At 45.6% G+C, this 22,947-nt stretch overlaps 1 protein-coding gene across 2 annotated transcripts in view; it reads right to left on the bottom strand.

The window, feature by feature from the left end:
* UST (uronyl 2-sulfotransferase) overlaps positions 1-22,947 on the bottom strand; it is a 266,361-nt gene that overhangs the window by 36,912 nt on the left and 206,502 nt on the right. For both annotated transcript variants that reach the window (XM_045843854.1, XM_045843853.1), the window contains exons 6-7: positions 10,339-10,436; positions 8,290-8,447 (exon numbers count right to left, since the gene is read on the bottom strand). In XM_045843854.1, coding sequence (XP_045699810.1) covers positions 8,290-8,447; positions 10,339-10,436 — 256 coding nt within the window. The remainder of the gene's footprint in view (positions 1-8,289; positions 8,448-10,338; positions 10,437-22,947) is intronic.

Raw genomic sequence — 22,947 nt, 5'->3', positions numbered from 1 at the left:
GCCTGAAATGCCTCCTCCCACGTCCCCTCCCCTCGGTGAGCGCAGGCGTGCCCTTCGGAGCCTGGCACAAATCCCTGCGCTCGGAGGGGCTCCCCCAGCCCCGCGCCTGGCGGCTCCCGCCGGTCTTTACTCCAGACCGCCCTTCCCCAGGACCGGCGCGCTGCAGACACCCCCACACTCGCTGCAGACACCCCCACACTCGCGGAATGCGTCTGTTGAATTGTTCTGGTGTGTTCGGATGAAACCTGCTATTCAAACACCAGTTTTCACAGATGAGAACTATTTCTAGAGTTATTACTAGAAAATCAATGTCTGTACGATAAGTCCTGTTTTCCTGTTAATCCTAGGTAATAACATGGACGATGCCCTCTCCTGGGGAAGGGATGGCCCCAAGGCAAGAGTAAAGTAATAAGCAAGTGAAAAATCCATTTAAAAATAGAATTCGAGGTAATTGTTATTTCCAACGGAATTTACAATTATAGTTGAAATGGGTCAAAAGTATATATATGATTATATATTATTATATATTAGTATGTGTTTTATTTATATATTTATGTATTTATTATATATTTATATATTTTATTATATACTATTATATATTATATATATATAATTAGGCTGCAATTTAGTTCTGGCTGGTGTAGCTCAGTGGATTGAGTGTGGGCCTGTGAACCAAAGCGTCACTGGTTCAATTCCCAGTCAGGGCACATGCCTGGGTTGCAGGCCAGGTCCCCAGTAGTGGGGCATGAGAGGCAACCACACATTGATATTTCATTCCCTCTCTTTCTCCCTTTCCCACTCTCTAAAAATAAATTTAAAAATTAAAAAAAACTAGGCTGCAATTTCAGCTCTCATAAAATCCATCGGACACGTTTCGAGGCTGAACCCTCGTGAGAAGGTGACGCCGCCAGGAGCGGAACGAGCTCTCCGTCCGTGGTTGGTTCGCGAGTTCCCTCCAGGAAAGTGTTTGCTGAAGAGCCCTAAGCACGTAGGAGTTCATTGAAAGGGGCCTTTACATTATGTGTGAATTTTAACTGTTCACTCAGCAGACGCAGTTAAAACAGTCACATGCTTTCGGTTTTCATTTTTACACACTGTTTCAAAAGCCGGGCAATACTGTTCCCTGCCAGTCCCCCGTCCCCACCAGAAAGATATCGAATGCTGCCCAATGGATCCCTTTTCAACATTATTTTCTCCCGTGTCGATTGCCGCGCACTGGCTTAAGGTAACATCTCAGTGACGGAGGGGGACTTCTGAACTCACACGCCCTCGCGAACACGAGGGTCTACACGAGCGAGCGCTGGCGAGGCGGCGGGGAACAGCGGGCCCTCGTCGCTGTGGGGGGGAGTGAGTGCAGCCTGGCGCCGCCACTGCGGACAGCAGTGGGGAGGGCCCTCAGAAAAGCGAAAAAGGAACTGCCTTAGCACTCAGCGACCCCACTTCTCCGTACATATGTGAAGAAACCCCAGCCACTAACTCGCAAGAACATACGCACCCTGATGTTCACTGCAGTGTTATTCACGGCAGCCACGACACGGAAGCAACACAAGTGCCCATTGATACGCGAGGGGACAAAAAAGTGCTGGCACATACATACGGGGGAGTATTACTCAGCCGGAACAAATGAAATCTTACCATTTGCAACAGCGTGGACGGACCTAGAGAGCAGCATGCTAAGTGAAATAAGGCAGACAGAGAGAGAGACAAATATCAGATGATTTCACCCATATGTGAAATCTAAAGAACAAAGTAAAGGAACAAACAAAAAAGAAACGGACTCATAGGTGCAGAAAACAATCTGATGGTTGACAGACAGGAAGGGAGTTGGGCGTAAAAGGTGACGGGATTAAAAGCTATAGCTTAGTAGTTACAAAGTAGGCAGGGGATGTGAAGCTCAGCACAGGGAATAATATCATAACAACTATGTACGGAGCCAGGTGGGGACTTGAAATATCGGGGGAACACTCTTTAAAGCCTGCAGCCATCTAACCACTGTGCTATACACTTGAAACTAAGACAAAATAGCATTTAATGTAAACTATAAGTTAAAAATTAGAAAAAATAACCTATAGATTTTATTTTAAGCTTTTACCTTCTCCTGCAATATATTCTCTGAGAGTTTAATACTTACTAACCTCCGAGCTAGTCATTAAATATGAAGACTCTTGGGAGCATCACAGTTCATGGTGTCTGTGGTAGTTCTGGGGACAGAAGTGTGAATGTCTGTGGCCACTTAGGACGTGGTCACTGTGGGCAAGTTAGTTGTTCAAACATTTTGAGTCTTGACTTCTTTCTTTAGAAAATGAGGTAAAGACTGTTTGTCTCCCTCACCTCCAGAGGATTCCATCTGAAAGTGCTTTGTAACTGTAAATCGCTTTGCAAATTATTATTTTGGAGCTGCTAATGGGACCCAAGGGTCTAGACTCAGGTGTGACTGTTGTGTATCAAGGAGTTGAGCTGTTTGAATGAACGGATGCACACACACACATACAAACACAAACATACAACTCAGGGCCAACATGGTTGGACTCTGGCCGAGGACATGGCTGCTGAAAATCAAATCTTTGGGGAGAACATGGATGCAGATGAGCCAACCGCAGGTGGTCTAGAATACAGACAGACCTATTTTTATAAATGATAAATAGAGTTCTTTGAACAACTTCATTGGTGTCTGTAGATGTATATCATATGAATTCCTCGTGACCAAGAGCTGTATCTCTGTCAGGTTCCAGAACATTTTGGAGTTTGGTTATAGCACAAAAGCAATAGGAGATAGAAAATAAAAATGGAAATGACCTGGCTGGTGTAGCTCAGTGGATTGAGCGCGGGCTGTGAACCAAAGTGTCCCAGGTTCGATTCCCAGTCAGGGTACATGCCTGGGTTGCAGGCCATGACCCCCAGCAACCGCACATTGATGTTTCTCTCTCTCTCTCTACCTCCCTCCCTTCCCTCTCTGAAAATGAATAAATAAAATCTTTAAAAAATTTTAAAAAAATGGAAATGAAAGGCAAAAGACAGCACCACTTTAATCCAGAAATTATAGAATGACAAATTATTTTTATAAAACCAGAGTGGATGGTATACAGTAGTCTGCCCTTATCCACGGTTTTGCTTTCTATGGTTTCGCGGTCAACCAGAGTCTGAAAATATTTAGTGGAAAACTCCAGAAATAAACAATTCACAAGTGTCAAATTGTGTGCTATTCTGCGTAGCACGATGAAATCTCCATCCAGCCTGGGACATAAATTATCCCTTTGTCCACCACAGCCACTCTGCATACACTATTCACCTGCTAGCCACTTAGCAACTGTCTGGGCTGTCGGATTGACTGTGCTCAGGTCACCCTCATCCCACTCAGTAATGGCCCCAGAGCTCAAGAACGGCGATGCCAGCATTGCGGACATGCCAAAGAGAGGCCAGAAAGTGCATCCTTTGAGTGAAAGGGTGAGTCCAGTAAATATTTTCAGGGGGAAAGATAAAGGCCACGTCCACATAACTTTCATTAACGTATACTGTAATTGATATAACCATTTTATTTTTAGTCATTGTTGATCTCTTACTGAGCCTAATTTATATATTAAATGTGATCATAGGAAAGTATGTCGAGAAAAAACATAGCATATATAGGGTTCATTACAGCCACTGTTTGGGACATCCATTGGGGTTTTGGAAGGTATCCCTGATGAATAAGGAGGGGAAGATTACTATATATTTTTTTAACCCACATAAACTTATTTCATTGTAAAACCCCATCCCCGCCCCCAATTAGCTCTCATATAACACAATTTGGACTCCTGCATTCAATTGTACTTGGAATCCTTTGATATTCAGGATCCCATTTTTAGGCCCCAAATTGAGCCTAACTGTGCATCTGTGTTTAAGCCTTATGCAGATGCAAACTCTGTATTAGGAAACCGCAGGCGTGGCCTGGAGAAAAATGGAGAGGCACTGCCACCTGCTGGACAAAGTTTAATTCACTAAGGGCATAATTCTGCACCTATGAAATGAACTGGAGGTTTTAAATGCACTGAATCTTAGGATTTTACTTAAAACAAACAAACAAAAAAACCCATTATACCTTTGGACACCTGTCCTATGCCTAGCAAATGACATAATATATAGCAGCCTGGAAATGCAGCAGTCAGCACAAATTAATAGTGATTGGCCCCAATCCCATCTCAACAGTGGGTTCATTTAATGTTGAAATCTTTACTCCCTGATATTTCTGGTAAGAGTCAGATAAAAAAACATATAATTAAAAAAACAGTGACTTGGATGATGTGTGTTTCATAAGTCCCAGAGTGTGTCATTGTAGTAACAGTTCTGGTAGACTTACTCCCTGTGATTGCTTCAGGGACAAGATGTGTGGCCAGAATAGAGTGGATCCCGTCCCTTAAGTCAGGTGTAACTGGTGAAATCAGCCAAGGTTCACCTCTCTCTCTCTCTCTGGGAAGTTACAAGAGAGCTTGATGTCCCAGTTTCTCACAGACACAGGCCCCACCTCTCTCCCTCGATGTGACTGGTGGCCCAAAAGCTAATTATTGAGTCCTTGTCACTTGTTGAGCTCTGGGCTGAGGGCTTTGCATGGAGTCGATCAGGTACCTCTCTCAACAACCCTGTGAAATAGACAGTATTGTATATGTGTATTAAACAGCTGGGGAAACTGAGGCTTAGAGGGTTATACTTGCCCCTGGTCATACAGTTGAGGAGCGGAGGGGCAGCTGTACCTAGGCTGTCTGCTTGAGAGCCTGTGCTCTGATCATTCTGATACCCTGTCGTCTCAACAAAAATGCATAAAGCATGCAGAGAAGGGGCTAGACATTGTGGCCAGAGAGTTTGAAATGGGATCCCATTGTGGATGCAACATCACTTGTTATGAGGAAGAATGGATTCTGAACATAAAACTCCATCCAAGATTCCATTGTGTCCCCTAGGTGGCGCTAGTCTACAAAACTAAACCTGGAAATCACTATGTAAGGTATAGGAAGAGCAGCCTTAAAACATTCTATGTGATATTTTACATTATAATAATTTAGACCTTAGAGATCATCCACCCAAAGATGCATTCACTGCCCTGGGTCCAATGGGCAGAGCTGGAGCAGAAAGAGGACTAGAAGTCTCTCTTAACTCCCAAGTCACTGTTCTTTCCTTAAAGAATGACTTCTTTATGATACACAGGCCAAGTTGTAATCATGCAGTATTTGTTTTAACTTAGTAAAAACATTTTTTATTGCTAGATGAGAACTTGTATTTTCCCTGTAGGATACTATATTAAAATTTCCTTTCTACATATTTGCTAATCCTTTCTATGTGAGTGTCTTCAGATTTAAATACTGCACAGCAAACGAACTCTGAGTGTGCACTATAAAGTTCTGGTGGGAGGTATAATTATCATTCCTGCCGAGTAACAAAGATAATATTTAAATTTGTACTCTATTTGTCGTCATTGTTTATAAAACATTTAAGTAAGCAACACTTTTTAAAAACAAAGCACCCAACTTATAAGTGAACTTAAATTGTCAAAAATTAGTCATTTGTTTGGAACTACACATTTTCCCTTTCCTGATTCTTCGAGGCAGCCCACAAAAGTCCCTACTGTAATGTAAACATTTCCACGACAATATTTACATTTGTAATGAAAATGGGTTGAGAATAAATGCCAATGTAATATTAGTAACGGAACGTATTTAGAATACAGGGTTAAAGGATTGGACACAGGTGCTTTCAGGTCCCCAGGAAGGAGGAAGGTTAAGGGCTAATATTGGGACATATAGTTAGTTCCATGTCTGGCTGCTAGGTGGCGCTATTGAACTAGAACAGCTCAGTTCTTTGCCAAGTCAAAGGTTTATGTGAGGGCTGTTTATATGACTGTTCCTATCACAAATACTCACATAATCTCTGTCTCCGATTTGCTTATTTATTTTCACTTTTAACACCACTACGAGTTTAGCTCTAAAGGAAATTATGACTAAGAAAAATATTGATAGCCCGCAGTGTATCCGTTTCAGACCATGAAACAGTGGAAGTGACTGAAGAAAGAATCACTCAGAGGTTCACCGGTTGTGTACACAACAGGAGGCAGCTGAAGAGTGATTCTGGGGCAACAGTCAAAATATTTAACAACCGGTTCCATTCAGGGACTGAATTCAGGCCAGGGGCCTGAAGAGCCTCTCTGTACTGTGAGTTACCCTTTTTGTTACTTCATTGTTGGGGGATGGTGAGGGCCAGCCAGGGAGGCGGTGCACCTAAGGGTGGGTGCTGAAGGCAGTATAGATGTGTTTCACTAGTTTAGCCACTAGCACAGCTGGATGGTGCCAACTGGCCCCGCGCTGGCCCTGGGTGTGTAGAAACTGCTCACCCCACTACACAGGACTATTGGGCATCCCTGACTCTCTTTTGGAGGAAGCCTCAGAGTATTATTACTATGCTGAACTCGAAGGGAAAACAGTCTTTGATTTATAGGTGGAAAGATTGCGGCTGGAGGCAAACGAGCTAACGGTAATTCGGTTTTCGGAAATATGTTCTCCTTTAATTAATGTGCCTACGGGTCATGGGGCCAAGGCCTCCGGGTTCTGAGAAGTCATATATTTAAGTGAAGCAAACAGCTGGGAGGCCAAGGGGACACAGCCTGGTGACAGCAGTTAAACGGGGTAAGCTTTTTGTTCGTGGCTTATTTGTATTTGAGAAGGACAAAGATAAAAATGTCCTCCTCTAAGTGCTTGGGCCCACACCCCCGAGGTCGACCTTTGCTGTGCTGAGCTGTGGCGTCCTGGGACCTGGAACAGTGTTGGTTCTGGGTCCCAAGATGTGTGTGACATGGGCCACTGATACTCTCTTCAGATGCTGGGACAAAGGCATGTTCATCTTATTTGACAACTATGTGTCTCCAGGACTCAGTCGGCCTTTATCTCTTACCATGTATTACACACACACACACACACACACACACACATACACACCTGCTCTACAACAAGAGAAAGCGAGGCCAGATAACAAAGAATGATGTAAACCTTTTCATGAAAGGAATCTAATCTAGGATAAGACCCCCTCCTTGCACAAAGACCAGAGCTGTCTTGTCTCACAGAACTAAAAATGGGTCACAGCAGGTTTCTTTAAATTCTCTAACCTCTTTCAAGTGTCCATTGTTAAAAGGGCAAAGGAAGACTTAGTTCCCAAAACTGACTATTTAGGGTTTGTTATGCTTTTGGTTCTTCCGTACACATTTCCTGCTGAGGAGACACACCTGCGGGGCCCCTTGAGGTTCCCGGTCATGTTTCTGCATATAGGTGCATCGGGATTTATCTCTGAACGAGGGACCTGGGAGATTGGGGCGCATCCGCCAGGCAGCCACCTCCCTGCAGCACAACCCTGCAGGTGGTAGGGGCCCCCTTATGGAACAGGACCCAAGGCTCCTCTAGGCAAAGACCAGATACCCTGGTCAGCCTACCTGCCGGTGACGCAGGTGTGGTGCGGGGCCCCTGCCTGGCTGTGGAACGGGAGGCAGCAGGCTGCATTGGCAGGGCCTTTCAGCTGCCCCCTACTCCCCCAAGGCAGAGTGCAGCCTCCCGTTTGAACATGATGAAAGAGCAAAACCATCGACAGACCGGTGAATAAATGCGCGGGGCTCGCTGTGGCAGGGGGAGATTAAGGAGAATGGGAAAGGAACAAACAATGCCGTTTGTCTTTCTCTCAGGATACAATAATGGTAACAAAAGCAAATACATTTCTGAGGGTAATTCTTTTTACAGTGGCACTATGGGCAACCTTTGCAATTGCTTTGCTGCCTTCTCTTCCTTGCTTCTCATTTGGGAGCCACTCCACGTGGCAGAATACAATCATAATTGTATTTTTGGTTTGCTGCTCTGTCTATTCTGCTTGCCAGGATTTTGTTCGCTCGAGTGCTTTTGTCAAATGGAAACAGACCAGAGATGCTTCAGCGCTGGGAGAGGCTCCCACACGCCCATGCTTCTCCACCCGTGGGCGCCCGGCACGTACCAGCCCACTCATCAGTTCACCCAGCAACACGCTCAGAGCAAGGCTGATGGACGTGGGGCCAAGTTCACTTTCCAAAGGCAGAAACGGCCCCACCAAGCCTTTAAAGCACGGCGAGTTTATCTTTGGACCTGAAGCTCAGGGCTTGTGCATTAGTATCTCATGGTTTTAACCTCACTTTGCATGCCAGGAGGACAGTCCTTCATTAACAGGAGAGCTGATTTCACTGCTTTACATCCTGAGTCCTTGTCGAGGGGGTAACACTCGGGACAGGGAAGACCTTGCTTACAGAGTTACCTGGGTCTTTGTAGATACTGAGCACACCCTTGAAGTAATGAGGTAAAAATCTTTCCAGTAAAAGCAGCACATCTTCCAGCTCTTCAAGAATCCCCACGAGCAGGAAGTTTTCGTTCACGTTCAGTTTTGCTCTTTCCAGGGCCCACTCGCCAGGCTCCCTGTATGGATATAAAAATCATATTAAAAAACCAGAGATTCATTTTTGCAGTGCAGCAACAACATGCTGCAAGTGTCTCTCTTCTGCCTACGCACCCCCATTTGTCTAAGGCCGACCCCTGTTTTGTCGAAGACCAGCTCTGATGGAGCTGCCAGCAGCAGCCTCGCCTGGCCCGCCCCACCTGCTCACCGCTATCACCCCGCCGCCCCCACCCCCCGCCCCGCCGTGCGCCAGGCCTCGCTCAGGCCCTCGAACTCACTGACCCCGGCCTGTGTATTTGTGGGAAGGAGGACACAAGCACAGGCCGTTAGGGCTTAGTCCTCATAAACATGGATCAAAGGATGATTAGAGTGGCTCTTTAATAAGAAGACCAAATAGAACCAATAAAATGAAGATAGAAGTTTTGAAATATGAAACGTACTGACATAGGATTTTGGTAGGACTCAAAATCGGGGTCAGGTCGTGGCTGCTAAATCATCTTATTGTTTTCAAGAGTTTAAAGACAACGTCTTTGAATGGTAGAAGGAAAACAGCCTCATCTCGTTGGGAGAGCAGCTTCCCAAGCGGACGACGATGTGTGTGTGAGCGAGGAAGAAAGGGGGTCGCAGGAGCAGGGCTCCCGGCCTGGCTGGCATTTGCCACCTCGGGGAACTGGGACGGGCCAGGATCCTCTTGTGGAGACCCAGCTCACATACTTGTTGTCGAGGGGGGGCAAAGTGACATTTTGAAAGAGTTTTTGAAAATCATTGCGTCTGAACCAAGATAAGACAGCAATGAGTGCTCTCTCCAAGATTAGGAAATAGATAATCAGGAAAATACTTGAGGGAGTTAGTATCATGTTTCCTGGAATAAATATCTTCATTGTGATGGAAAATGAGTCATTTGGCTCCAAACTGTCCCAATGTCCGAAACACTGATCTGGAACCAGGTGTCCTTTATTCCAGGGTTGGGGACGGCGGGGAGGCCCCCTGAGCTCAGGAAGTTTAGGGTGAAACAGAAAACTGACAATTCTAGTCCCGGAATCCCGGCCATAAACAAACTCTTGTGTGGGGCAAACTCAATACAACAACAGTGGTCACTGTGTCAGCAAACAGTGCGGTGCATGAGCTGCGACTTGGAAGCAGCTATCTCCCCTTGGTCTCTCCAGGAACACAGGGACCTTCTAATCAGTGCGTTCTCTGGGGGAAACATCACTCCTGGTAACAGGCTTTATTTCCCTCCAAGCAGAGAGAGCAGTCATTGTTACCACCACTTCTCCCCCGGGCCACACACTCGTCTAGCACAGTGGGTTTCAACGGCAGCCCGGCCACGGCCACCCGGGAGGCGCTCACGAAGGCCTTCCCCACCCTGAAGAGACTGCGGTCAACAGGGGCTTCCTAACAAGCTCCCCAGGGACGCTGAGGCAGGAGGTGGGCAGACGGCACCCCGAGGGCCCTACGATCTGAGGAAGTCACTCTCTGAAGAAGGTGATCACTAGGAAGTCCTTTCTTCTCTTTCTACTAAGTATGTCTCATGAGAGAGATGCTATCGAATTTCGGATGTGAATGTTTCAGACCCGATCAGACACGCGACACAGGCCAGGACCGGCATTGGTGAGGCGCAGTCACTACGGAGGAGCAGGCTGGTGCTCCCCCCGGCCCTCGCTATCGCCTGGCTCTGCAGCGTTAAGTATAAAGAAAGAGTTTGTTTGGTCTTCCAGGGGCACAACTTTACGGGGTGGTCCCAGGGCTCTGTCAGAACTGGACTTGTTGATTTTTTTTTTATTTACGGGACGTTCAGAGTCTTGAATAAGATCTTCAAACACTAACAGTACATGTTAACTTAATTCCCAGAGGCTGAGAGACAGGAGATTCTGCCACCGCTGTCCCCGTCAGCCTTCCTTCCGTCCTTACCTGCATCGGGGGTGCTGTCCACAAAAATACGGAATGATGTAGAATAACCGGGGGTTGGAGCACTCGGGGTAGTTTTCAAGGATACACTCGTTGATGTCCTGGAAGAGAAAACGCAGCAGTGAGACGCCCTGCAGCGTCCGTAAGCGCCTTGTCAAGTGCCACATGGTGTGAGTAACGTGGATGTGTAAGTGACCTGAGTCAGCCTGAGGAGACGTCGAGAGCCCGGAGGTTTCGTGGGAACGCTTCCTTTTCCCCTCACATCCTCCTGGTCCACTGGGCTGGGGCACAGATGGTCAGAGCATCTCAGGGGGTGCCAGCTCTGGCGGGTGAACCGCACCTGTGCGTGCCCCAGAGGCCCGGGGTCTTCTGCTCCATCCAGCATCTGGAGGGCAGGTCTAGCCCCTGTGGCTTGGTGTGGCCACAGTTACCAGCCAGCTGGTAGGTATACAGTTGGAACCTAATACATATTTGTTGAGTGAATTCAGTATGACTTAATTCTTAACTCATTCTAACTTAACCTGAGATCCCTGTACAGCTAGCCCCCCTAGAAATGCGTCTCCCTGTGTATCCATACCCCCAACAAATAATCACTGAGTGCCTACAATAGCCTCATAAAGGGTTTGTTCATTTTGGAGGGGCTGTAAAACCATTTCTAGTATTATTTTAGGTCAGCAGGTGACAAGGCGTTTGTATACAGACTTCTCTCACTTTCACGGATAGCAGTTGTGACTCCCTGATTTTCGGTTCCTCTCCTCCATGGGGTTCATCATTAAACATGGACTCTCTGTGAGTATCACCAGAGCCTGCCATGGCTTGCCGGGAGCCAACAGGAGGGCCGAACACCAGCTTCCATCACGGCAGATGATGCCCTAGCTCAGACACTGGCTCTTCGGTGTTTCTAGGGAGAAAAGACAACCCAACCTACAAACACGCCAACAACTGTGGGTGTTTTTCCATAGACGACGCTGTCAAAGCAGATCACAAGAGGGTGTTAACTCGCAAACACGGTCACATGGTTGATGCAGTTTATCAGTCATCTGAAATCACTATCTGATATGATAGGGGTAGGTGGCTATTATCAATTTTTTGTTTAAGATGGGAATAAGAAAAATATAACTTAAACTTTTTTACAATAACCCTTTCTCCCTACCCCTCCCATCACACTTGTTTGGTTTATATATTGACCACATAAATGACACAATTACAACACCAAATTCCACTGGAACAAACAGATTCAGCAGCAAACACACTCGAAGCACTGGAGTGTACCATGGGAAGCAGAGGTACAGAGTTCCCAGAAAGAGCAACGGCCCCTTGACTTATGTCTTGATAAGGCCATCACAAGTTGAAAATATCATAAGTTACAAATGCGTGTATAATACATAACCTACCGAACATCATAGCTTAGCCTAGCTGACCTTGAACATGCTCAGAACACTTACATAGCTACAGTTGGACAAAACCATCTTGTTGCCACTGCCCAGAATCACGAGAGTGTACTGTAACAGCCCGTCACTAGTGCAGGAAAAGATCAAAATTCAAAATTCAAAATGTGGTTTCTACTGAATGCACAGTACCTCATTGTGTATAGAAAGCCATTAAAAATGCATGATGTCAGACCCAAAATATCGTGCTAAGAAAATCTGACAGGGAGATAAGGATCTTCGTTGCTGAAAGATTTATTATGACAAAATATGGCAGAACTTAAGTGCTCCTTACTGGGAGGCTGATTTGCAGGGGTGATCGGGCACTTTCCTACAATGAAACATGGTCACCCAGGAAGGGTAAGGAGCATCTACACCAACCGTCCTGAAAAGTGTCTGTGATGAATTTCAAATGAAAATAAGCCAATTACAAGGCGATGTGAACATGTAGGATAATATAAAAACGTATTTGCTTACATAAACACAAACATATCTGGGAGGATACACATCCAACTGTTTAAAGGGTTATTTCTGGTGGTAGATGTAAAAGGATAATGGTAATACATTGAACTTATACTTTATTCATTTTTGGAAATGTTAGCTTTTATTATGATGCATGTATTGCACTCTCACCATCAGGAAACTATAAGGAGATTTACACGTTGTAAAACAAACCCAAGCTCATGTGGGAGGCTGACCCAGCATGCCCAGGAGGATGCTCAGACCTCCCTTTGCCCTGCACACTCTAGGGGTCCCCTGGCAGCTGGCCTCCTCCAAGAGCCCGAGCCTGGGGTCAGAGGGAGCCAGTAAGTGGGCCGAGGTCGGAGTGGGGGGAGCCAGGGGCTGGGCGAGCAGCAGAGCTAGGGGAACTCCGGCCAGAGCAGGTGTGGTCAGAGGCGGGACTGTCTGTCCCCTGAGGCCGAGGCTTCACACCAAAGGGTGGGGTAAAGTGGTGGTGGTTTGGGGGCTTTCCAGAGACCTGTCCCATAAATAGTCACTGAGCTTATAGTTCTCTCAGCCCCCAGAGACCTGTATTAACAGGAGGGACGGGGCAACAAAGCTCTCCCACAGGGACTCTCACAGCACCCGCACTTCTCCAGAGTTCCCGTTACAGCGGTCTTTAAAAAACTTGTGTCTTTCTCTGACGGACTTATTTCACTTAGCATAATGCCATCAGGATCCACCCATGCCGTCACAAGTGGTAAAATTTCATTTTTTTTTATGGCCGAGTACTGCCCCATTGTACGTAGGCACTGCGGCTTTTTTACCCACTCACCTGTTGACGAGCGCGTGGGCTGCTTCCATAACTTAGCTACTTTAAATAATGCTGCAGTGAACATAGGGTGCATATATTCCTTCAAATTGGTGGTTTGGGTTTCTCTGGATATTCACCTCGAGGTGGAATCACTGAGTCATAAGGGAGATCCATTTTTAATATTTTGGAGAAACCTCCATACTGTTTTCTACAGTGGCTACACCAGTCTGCATTCCCACCAACGGTGCACCGTGTGACTTCGCTTACATGTGGCATCCAAAGAACAATATATCTGAGCCAACAGAGCAGAAACAGTGTCACAGATACGGAGAACAGACTGACGGCTGCCAGAAGGGAGTGGGGCTGCGGACCTGGGTGAGAAAGGTGAAGGGATGGAGGGGTACAACTTGGTAGTTACAGGACAGTCCCCAAGATGACATCACAGGGGACATAGTTAATAATACTGTAATGACCATCTGTGGTGTTGGGTACTGGAAATATCAGGGGGAACAGGTTTTTTTTTTTAATTTTTATTGATTTGAGAGTGTGAGAGAGAGAAAGAGAGAGACATCGGTTTGTCGTTCCACTTACACATTCACTGACTGATTCTTGTATGTGCCCTGAGGTGGGATCGAACCCATAACCTTGGCGTATCAGGACGACGCTCTAACCAACTGAGCTACCCAGCCAGGGACTCAGGGGGAACACTTTGTAAAGTATGTTGTTATCTAACCACGATGCTGTACACGTGCAACTAACACAAAATAATATTGAATGTAAACCGTGGTTAAATTTTTTTTAACTAAAAAATAAAAGAACCCGTGCCCTGAGTGTCTGTGTGGGTGGTGAGTCCACGAGCAGAGAGTGTGCCTGCCCACGGAGCCTCGAGCACTGAGCACCCTGCCTGGGGAAAGCAGGGATGCGATAAATATTCAATAAATAAACGAACTAATGGTAGAGGGAAAAGCCAAGACACACAGCCCTGCTTCTGTCCCCAGGGAGCCTGGCCTGGGCTCGCAGGGGCTGGCAGGGGCCAGCCTCTGGCTGGGGTGGGGGTGGGGAGGGCGGAGGAGCTGCGGGGCCCACGAGGCCAGTTCCCAATGGGATCCACAAATAACCTCACAAGGTCAATTCCTGGGAAGACATAAATTCCTAGTTTAAGAAGTGCTGTTAACAATTCTTCTTTTCTTAGATCAAGGCATGTCCCTGGGGGGATTTGAGAGCTTTCCATTTGAGCCCATTAGGCTGATGAATGGTGCTGGCCACAGCCCTCCTTTGCAGGAGGAGGACAGAAATACAAGATGACGCAGGTGGGGAGGCCAGGCCGGAGCTGTGCAGACCCCGCAGCTGTCTGCCTCTGGCCCAGCCACTGCGGACAGTGACGCCGCTTCCCAGCCGCTCAAGGATGCGGGGCCCCGGGACACTGCTCCTGGCCACTCACACGGTCCATTCTTACTGGAACCCAGACCTTCGGCGAGTGACCTCTCAGTGTCCTGGGAGAGCGAATGGACAAGTGTCAGCACAGCTGTTCTTACACTGTTCTGTTCTGACAGGCACCGTCCGGCCCCCTCCCCCACTCCAGTTTCCCTGGTGTTGCTGGTTTTGTCTCTGGCACAAGGCCTCGCTCTCCTGGGTGGCTTTACAATCGCTTTTTTATGCTCAACTTCTCTCTCTCCATATGTGTAAGTATATAGATAAACAGTGTATACATGTTAAGTATATATAGTATATATTTTTTAAATTTTTATTTTTCAATTACAGTTTACATTCAGTATTATTTTGCATCAGTTTCAGGGGTATAGCATCGTGGTTAGACAATCATATAGTTTACAATGGCCCCCTCCATATCTCCAGTACCTATCTGGAACCACACATAGTTATTACAATATTATTGGCTATAATCCCCATGCTATACTTTACATCCCTGGGACCATTTTGTGACTACTTATTTGCATTTCTTCATCCCTTTGCCTCTCCACCCAGCCCCTCAAACCCCTTCCCCTGTCAACCATCAGTCTGTTCTCTGAGTCTATGAACCTGTTTCTACTTCGTTTATTTTGCTCTTTAGTTGCCACACATAAGTGAAATCATACGGTATTTGTCCTTCTCTGACTTATTTCACTTAGCATAGTCCCTTCTAGGTCCATCCATGCTGTTGCAAATGAGAAGATTTTATTCTTTTTAACAGCCAAGTAATATTCCATTGCAGATAGTACACATATATTTTTGTATGGCTGTGCAACTTCATTTTTTTCCTTTTCATGCAGTGTTTCTAGGATAAGTTTGCTTTAAACGAAAACCTTTATTTTACGCTTTGTTCTAAGATCGTCATCATGGTCAATGACTTTGGCCGAGCCAACCCGCTTGCCAGTGCTGGGCCTGTGGTTTGCTCATCCGGCCCCTGGATGGGGACCTGAACCGTGGGCACCCGCAGTGCTGTCCCCGGCCAAGTCCAGCCCTCTCACAAGCTTAGGTATAAAGAGGAGACCCTATCCACTCACATCCCCACATTATTAGGGGAATGAGGTATTCCTTGTAACTAAAAGAATCCTTTTACTTGACGAACCTACAAAAAAAACCAGAATTTTCTGAAATTTATTCCAAACTGTATTATTTTTAAAAACGTAGACTAATATGGCCTAGGTTGTCTTCTTCCGCTTTGATCTTACAGCGGAATCATCTACTGACTTGCTCCTGGAACATTTCTACAGAATGGATTGTGATGAACAACACTCACTTTTTAAATGCCAAAGGGTCCAGTGGGTCAAAGGACACCCTAGGGGGTCGTTCCTGATTCCCCTCTCACCTTCACTCTCTGCACTCAATTGTCTGGCCCTGCAATTTGACCCCCAGATGGCTTCCTAACTCCTCACTGTCCCACCTATTTCACACCACAAGCCCCTGTTCAGCTCCTCCCCAGCCAGTTAGTATCTCCTCCTCTCATCTCTTCTCCCAGAATGCATTTTCCATGGAGCTGCCCCAGTGACTCATCTGAAATGCAAATTCACCCGTATCACTCTCCTGTTCAAAAACTTTGAAGGACTCTTGAAAAGCCAGTGAGAATAATGTTCAGTTAGGGCACTTACTAAAAATGCTAAATTCCCTGGCCCAACTCCCAGAGTGTGTGATAGAACAGAGTTGGAGTAAAAGGCAAGGAATCTGCATTTTAAAACAGACCTTCTGTTGATTTGGAGAAGATGGTCACTCTCCCTGAGCTATCAACACTGTGCGATGAGGTAATTCCACACCTTTGCTCATCAGTTTCCCTTGCCTGGAATTTCCTTCTGGAAATTCCCCTGGACCCACAAGCAGGTCCAGGTTTGGGAGTCGTTCCTGGCTGGACAAGGACTAGCACACTCCAGTCCATCTGGAAAGAAAGGAAGGCTCCAGAAGCTGGAGAAGACTTCAGGATCTGACAGCAAGTTCAAGGTGACTCCTGGTGAGCCTTCTGAGTGAACAAGGTATGCAGAACCTGCCCAGTGTGATCTGTGGCATCCTCAACACCCACAGTCCCCATTTTTTAAAAAGTCCCCCACCTCTCACCAAGTTGACAGTGGTCCCTGAACTTTGTTCATTTCACAGAAGATAAACAAAGTCAAATCTCCGGTATATTTCTCCATTCCACAATCTTCCATCATTCGACCCTCTCCAATCTTACAGCTAATCCTGGGTCCAAAAAGGAGGGATTTAAGGAGTTCCAGGAAAGGGAAAAATCAAGGTACACGCAGTGTCTAGGGTGGGGGAGGGATGCAGGACTCCCAGCCCTACGGAAGCCAGAAGAGCTGGGCTTTGCCTCGGTTTCTGTATTGAGTTGTATAGGAGATTTCACTTGATAAAAAATTCTAAATCTGCAAATCATTGCTTTAGACCAGCGAGCATGACCCTTTGCTGGGGCCCCGTCTGATTGCTGGACTTGTTCCGTGTTTCCAAGGTGCAGGCCCAGCAGGCTGCCTGCTTCCGGTGACTGAGGCCAGGTCCGCTGCCTGTGTCGGAGGCTCTCTCTGTGTTAGTAGCTTCCCTAGCACCCCGGTTCCCCCAGGCAAGGGTGCTCTAACTTGCTCTTCCTAGGTAGCCCCTCCTAAGGCATGGCACTTTGCTTCTAAGTACCAGGCCTGTCACCAGGCTCTGTTGGGGCCTGACTGGCAGGTCATCATGTCATTACATTTCGCCTTGCCCACTGCCGCCTTATGTTCTGCCTGTTGGATGGATCCTGGCCCACAGTAGGCACGAGGGTCCGAGTCCTACCCATCACACTGCTCCTTCCTTTGCCCTATATAAGCAGGTGATTCTGACTGTGGGGCCCAGGGAGTCTGATCTCACCAACTGGACCCTACAGTTAAAGAGCACCTTATGGAAAAAAACAAAAGTATGAGAAACCATATTGCCTATCCCTCTCCTTCCTAGGGTCCAGGCTGTTGAGAGTTCCACTCTTCTCTCAAGTCTACCCTTTAAGAAAAAAGGGGGCTACCAAACCCTTGTTAACAAGGGGAACAGTAGGTTTTTCGTGTGCATAAAAGCGTTAAATGCTATGTAGTGTTTACATTCTAAATGTAAAAAAATCTTTTAAATTACGTGGTATCTTTTGTTAAGAAGAAATTTAATGTACTGTCATGTAGGTCTCTCGTGTCCATTCCGCAGTGACTTTAGTTTTCATTATCGGTTGTGAATGAATGGAGGCTCTCTGGGATTATAAAAGGCTGGGACACCAGCCTGGCCCCCGGGAAGGCACGGTGCTCACTGGTGGGGTGCTGGGCGGGCTTCCCGAAGTCAGCTCTCTGGGCTCTCTGAAAGCCACACCTGCTGGGTCCAATGCTGTTCCAGGCTTCGGGGCAGGAAGGGCTGCCAAGTATACAGGGTTCTGCCAGGTTGTGTGGTTATTTTATTAAGCGGATACGTGTCTACAGGTTCTAGTGTAAAAACACTGGGCCCAACCCAGTTTTAGAAAAACATTTTCAAAGGTAAAAGTGGAATACATTATCAGTCAGTAGGTCTCAGAATTATAGTTTTTTTGGCTAATCATCATTTTCCTTCTTTCTACATGCGATGTTTGGAACATTAGCACAAAGAATGTCTTTAAGCAGAGGTTAGCGCCAGTGAGAGTTACTTAAGAAACCATTAGATACTCTAAATTTTGTATAAGTGGGACATTTTATAAGAAGTCTATCTTGACAAAAAGTTTCAGGCGTATATGTATGAAGTCTGTCCAGAAAGTATCCGGCCACGTAGGATGAGAAATAGAGACATTTACTGAAGAAGATACAAGATACAAGAAACATTGTACACAGGACAGTGATGCCTCAGTCCCCTTCAAAGTAGGCACCTCACACTGTTCTCCCAGTTGTCATCACTTGCCCCATTGTATTTTCCTGAATCTCATCAACAGTCTGAAATCTCTTCCCTTTCAACGGTGATTTCAGTTTGGGGAAATGCCAGAAGTTGCAGGGCACCAAATCTGGGCTGTAGCAGGGCTGAGTCACCTGGGTGATTTGATACTTCACAAAAAAAAATCTGTACAAGACATGATGCATGAGTGGGTGTGCTGTCATGATGAAGCTGCCTATCACCAGTTGCCCATAGCTGTGGCTTTCTGAATCATCCGAATCGTTTATGCAGAGGAATGTTCAAGCTGAACACAAGATTTGATGCAGATTCATTGCTTTACTCAGTCATCTTGAATGTGACAGCCACACAGCACACATGCTCACTCAACAGTGTCTACGGCCCCCACTGACTGGTACAGTGAAGTCGTCATTGCTCACGCATGCGCACATTCCAGTCCACTCTCCTTGGCTGCCAGGTTACACTGATGTCTTACAAACCATTCTCATTATGTTGACAATTGTCGGACTTTTTCCAGACAGACCCATATTTGACAGAATCATACATTATGAGGACTGTGTTCAGTGATTACTTGAAGGAATAGTAAGGAAAAAGAGGTCAAGTAGGGTCATCGTTTCTTTAACACTACTGAGTAGAAATAAAACACAAAATAGAACTTTACCTGGGACTCTAATTTTAAATTTTCAGCTAGAATTTTCTTGCATAGTTTACATCTACAATGTAATTTTATCTCACAGGTTCTTAATTTGGAGTAGCTCAAAATTGTTTGCTCATTATGTTCAAACAATTCAAGCTGAAATCTTCAACAAACCAATGCCAAGATCCTTTAATCATATTATGAACGAAGGCAGCTACTATATATAAGGAATCATGGTAAGCACCCTGGTGCCAAGTAGCTGACAAATAATTGTCTCTATCTTCCTTTATTTGTACTTTATAGTATGTAAGTTTACTAATGTTTATATAGAATATCTTCTTGGTAGCTGATTCCCTTTATTTGTACATAGTGTCCATTTTTATTAATGCTTTTGCTTTATATTAAAGTGTGAGAATGAGCTTAGGCTGGTGTGGCTCACTGGACTGAGTGCTGGCCTGTGAACCAAAGGGTCGCTGGTTCAATGCCCACTCAGGGCAGGTGCCTGGGTTGTGGGCCAGGTCCCCACTAGGGGCCGTGTGAGAGGCAACAACACATGGATGTTTCTCTTCCTTTCTTTCTTCCTCCCTTCCTCTCTAAAAAATAAATAAAATCTTTTTAAAAAATGTGAGAATGAGAAGGAATCTTCCACTCAAAATGAGCCTAGAGGACAAACACTGTAAGCACATGAAAAAAAAATCTAATATCATAAAAGACAGGCAGCAAAATCTTCTGTTGGAACATGAATTCATTCCAGATGGCTTTAAGGAATAATTTGACAAAGACTTTAAAATAAGTATACTTAGGATATTGAAAAGATAAAAGAATGAATAACTTCCTTTATACAAGGGCAGGAAATTATGAAACAATAACATGAATCAAGAATGTGAGGGTATTCACAAAGAACTAATTATAGTCTTAAAATGAAAAATGTGGTAATTGAAATAAGAATTTAAGAAATGGAATTGTGTACTTAAAACCTAAATAATTTTGTTAACCAGTGTCACCATAAGAAACGCAATTAAAAAGAACAGAATATTCTAAAAATAGATATGTGATTCTTTAGGCTAAAAGTATGCCCTGAGTATTGAACAAAATAAACAAAGGTAAATTTACCCCCTAATACTTTAGAGTGAAATTACAGGATATTAAGGGAAAGGAAGAAAAGCAGATGACTGATGGAGGAACCATAATTAGGCTATTTCTTTCCCTCCCTTCCTCCTCTCCCTCTCTCTCTGCCTCCCTCCCTCCCTCCCTCTGTTCTTCCTGGGGTGGTTTTGTGGTCACTGCCATCTGGACTCCTGGCACTTAGTCCAGAACCAGGTCTTACTGGTAGCTATCATCCTATGGGAACAATGGGACTATTACAGATCTGGTTACCAAGCAGCAAGAATTGAATTCACCTCCTACTTGTGAGGCTGGGGCTTTCCAGCCTCTCTAGTCCACAGACACTTGTATATAGCCATAGTTTCCAGGGACAGGTCAGCAGTCCTTTTGTTCAGCTTCCTTTGCTTGAGAGTGAGGGCAGGTGTGGATCCCCACCCCAGGCCCTTAAAGCACTGGGCCTGGTTCAGGCCCCCAGACTGACAGAGAGCACTTTCCATCCCCTCTGCCTTACAAGAGTCCAGTCCCTGGCTGCCCCTGCCCAGCAGCCCAGCTGGCCTGTGACTGGACCACCGCTCATCACTATGATACTGTTCCAGGCACGCGGATGTTTTTCTCATTTTTTAAACAGGTAAAACCTTTGGATTTCCTGTTTTAATTCTCTATCTATCATTGCTATGTGTTTGGAGCCAAGGGCGTGTGAAATCACTACACCATCTTGACATGGTTCTGGATGGGCTATCCATGCTTTCCCCCCCCACAGGGAGGTTTATCAGAGGAAACACTGAGTACAGAGGTGTGGGTGATGAGCACGGGGGTGCACCTTGCTAAGTGGGAGGAAAGAAGTTTGGTAAAAGGTGAGGTCTGTGCAGAGCAAGGTCATACGCTTATTGAAATGTGATAATTTTTGCTTCATGAGTGGGTCAGAGAGCACAGGGCCAATGCACAATGTAAACTGGACATCAAAAGCGTGATTCCTAAGGATTCTTCTTACAGACCTTGCAAGACACTATTACATCATAGTAGTGCCTTTATTACGATGCTGTTGTTTTGAATCTGTTAATTGCTCCAAGTGTGTCACCAAAAGCTTCAATATTTGAAGTACGCTATGAATACAAAAATGGCACAGTCTTTGCCCTGCATATTCTTTATGCCTATGATATAGACTCTAAACTTCTTCAGGGAAAGCTTCATGTCTGCTCTCTGTATTCTGGTACCCACCCAGGGCCAGACAGGTGCTCTCTGGTAGCTTATAAAAGTAGCCTTTCAGGATGATGAAATTTTCATTTGAACTGTGCTTTGCCTATATCTAGCACATCACCATGGGAATCTGCTAAAAGCTTTCAGAAGATGTACTGTTTTGCAATAAGTAACGTCATGAAAAATTCACCAGCGGAGTAAAACCAGGAATGCAAACACTGATAAATTTTAAATGAAACGTACTGAAGTGATATTGTAGATAAAAATATGTCATTGTGGATACTTATTTTTAGTAGATGGCTACATGGCTGAAATATCATTAAATGACCTATAACCTACTCCCTGCTAGACAAGGTGCATTCCAGATGTGGGCTCCACTGAGAGGAATAATGACTGGGATTTTGTGATTCTCGTCTCCAAGGCCCAGAGAGAACCACGTGGCTGGGCGTCTGCCACCGGCAGCTCTGCTGTGAGCTCGGAAGGTGCTGTCTTGGTTAACCAGGCACACGGCAGCCTCCTGGGCCCAGAGCTCTTCCGCCCGGTGCACGCAGCAGGCAGCAGCCTTTGCAGAGGGCATTGTGCTGATAATATTTGAAAGCTTACAGTCAATGGGACGATCTGCCCTAACGTGACTAATACTGAGATGCTGATTGCACCCTTAAAGTAAGCAGGTCAGGCGTATGGAGAGTCCCACTCTCCTCCTTCCTACCTGGTCACATAGAAAATGGACAGGTCACCGTGGGCTTTCTGTGGGTGTGGCCGTGTGACACCACTCAAATGGACTGCAAGTAGATCCTAGGGGGTCTACAATTTGCCAGTCTAGATCTTAACATGGACGTGGAAATGCACTTGAACTTTTGATTGATCTCTCTGTTACACCAGACGGAAAAGATGATGGTAACAGGCCAGGGGTCAGAAGGACCGGTGAAGATTTTACTTAAAAGTTGAACTATGAAGTGGAGAGAAATGAATCGCTACCTCAAAGCTGTTCATCTCACCAGTTAAAGGAACCCCAGAAGGGAGGCCGAGTCTCAACACTGTGTAGTGTTTCCTGGAGGCGGTCCTGAGCCGAAAAACCAGGCTCCAACGGATCTTCTCCACCAGTGTGAGCCTTTGTGAGTGTAAGAATGGCAGGAATTCCTGGGGAACCAAGTATTTCCTTTAAGAATATTATACCATAAAAATGATTTATGACCCTTTTGGGCCACACAAGTTTCTGAAAGCCACAGAAACTGCTTAGCCTCACAGAATGTTGATGGTTTTGCCTTCTCAGCTGAAGAGGTTCCGAGTTGCTTTTCCTTTCTTTCTATTCCAATAGTCTAATTGTTTTGGCATAGGAGGCCAAAGTAAACCACAGAAGTCACACTTGCAACCTCTGGTTATCCAGGATATAAACAGCATGTTTGTGGATTTTTTTTAGGCCCACAGCCGCTCCTCTTTGTGGCCTCCTATTCCCCACTCCGAAGGTCAAAGAGAATTCACAACAGATTTAATGAACGGAAACTACAACTAAATAGTCAGAAAAATTATTTTAGATGAACTGGGAATTTTAGTTGCTCAAACCCTGTTATCACAAGTGAGAGCTGTCTTGATGATGGAGATTCGTGTATCTTTCTCTCCTTGATGAATATTTGAAATTTTCCATAATGTAG

The sequence above is a fragment of the Phyllostomus hastatus genome, unplaced genomic scaffold, assembly GCF_019186645.2.
Source record: "Phyllostomus hastatus isolate PE091 unplaced genomic scaffold, TTU_PhHast_1.1 phas_contig_40, whole genome shotgun sequence".
Taxonomy (NCBI): domain Eukaryota; kingdom Metazoa; phylum Chordata; class Mammalia; order Chiroptera; family Phyllostomidae; genus Phyllostomus; species Phyllostomus hastatus.
The sequence above is the reverse complement of the archived record's forward strand: the minus strand, read 5'-3'. Positions and strand labels throughout refer to the sequence as shown.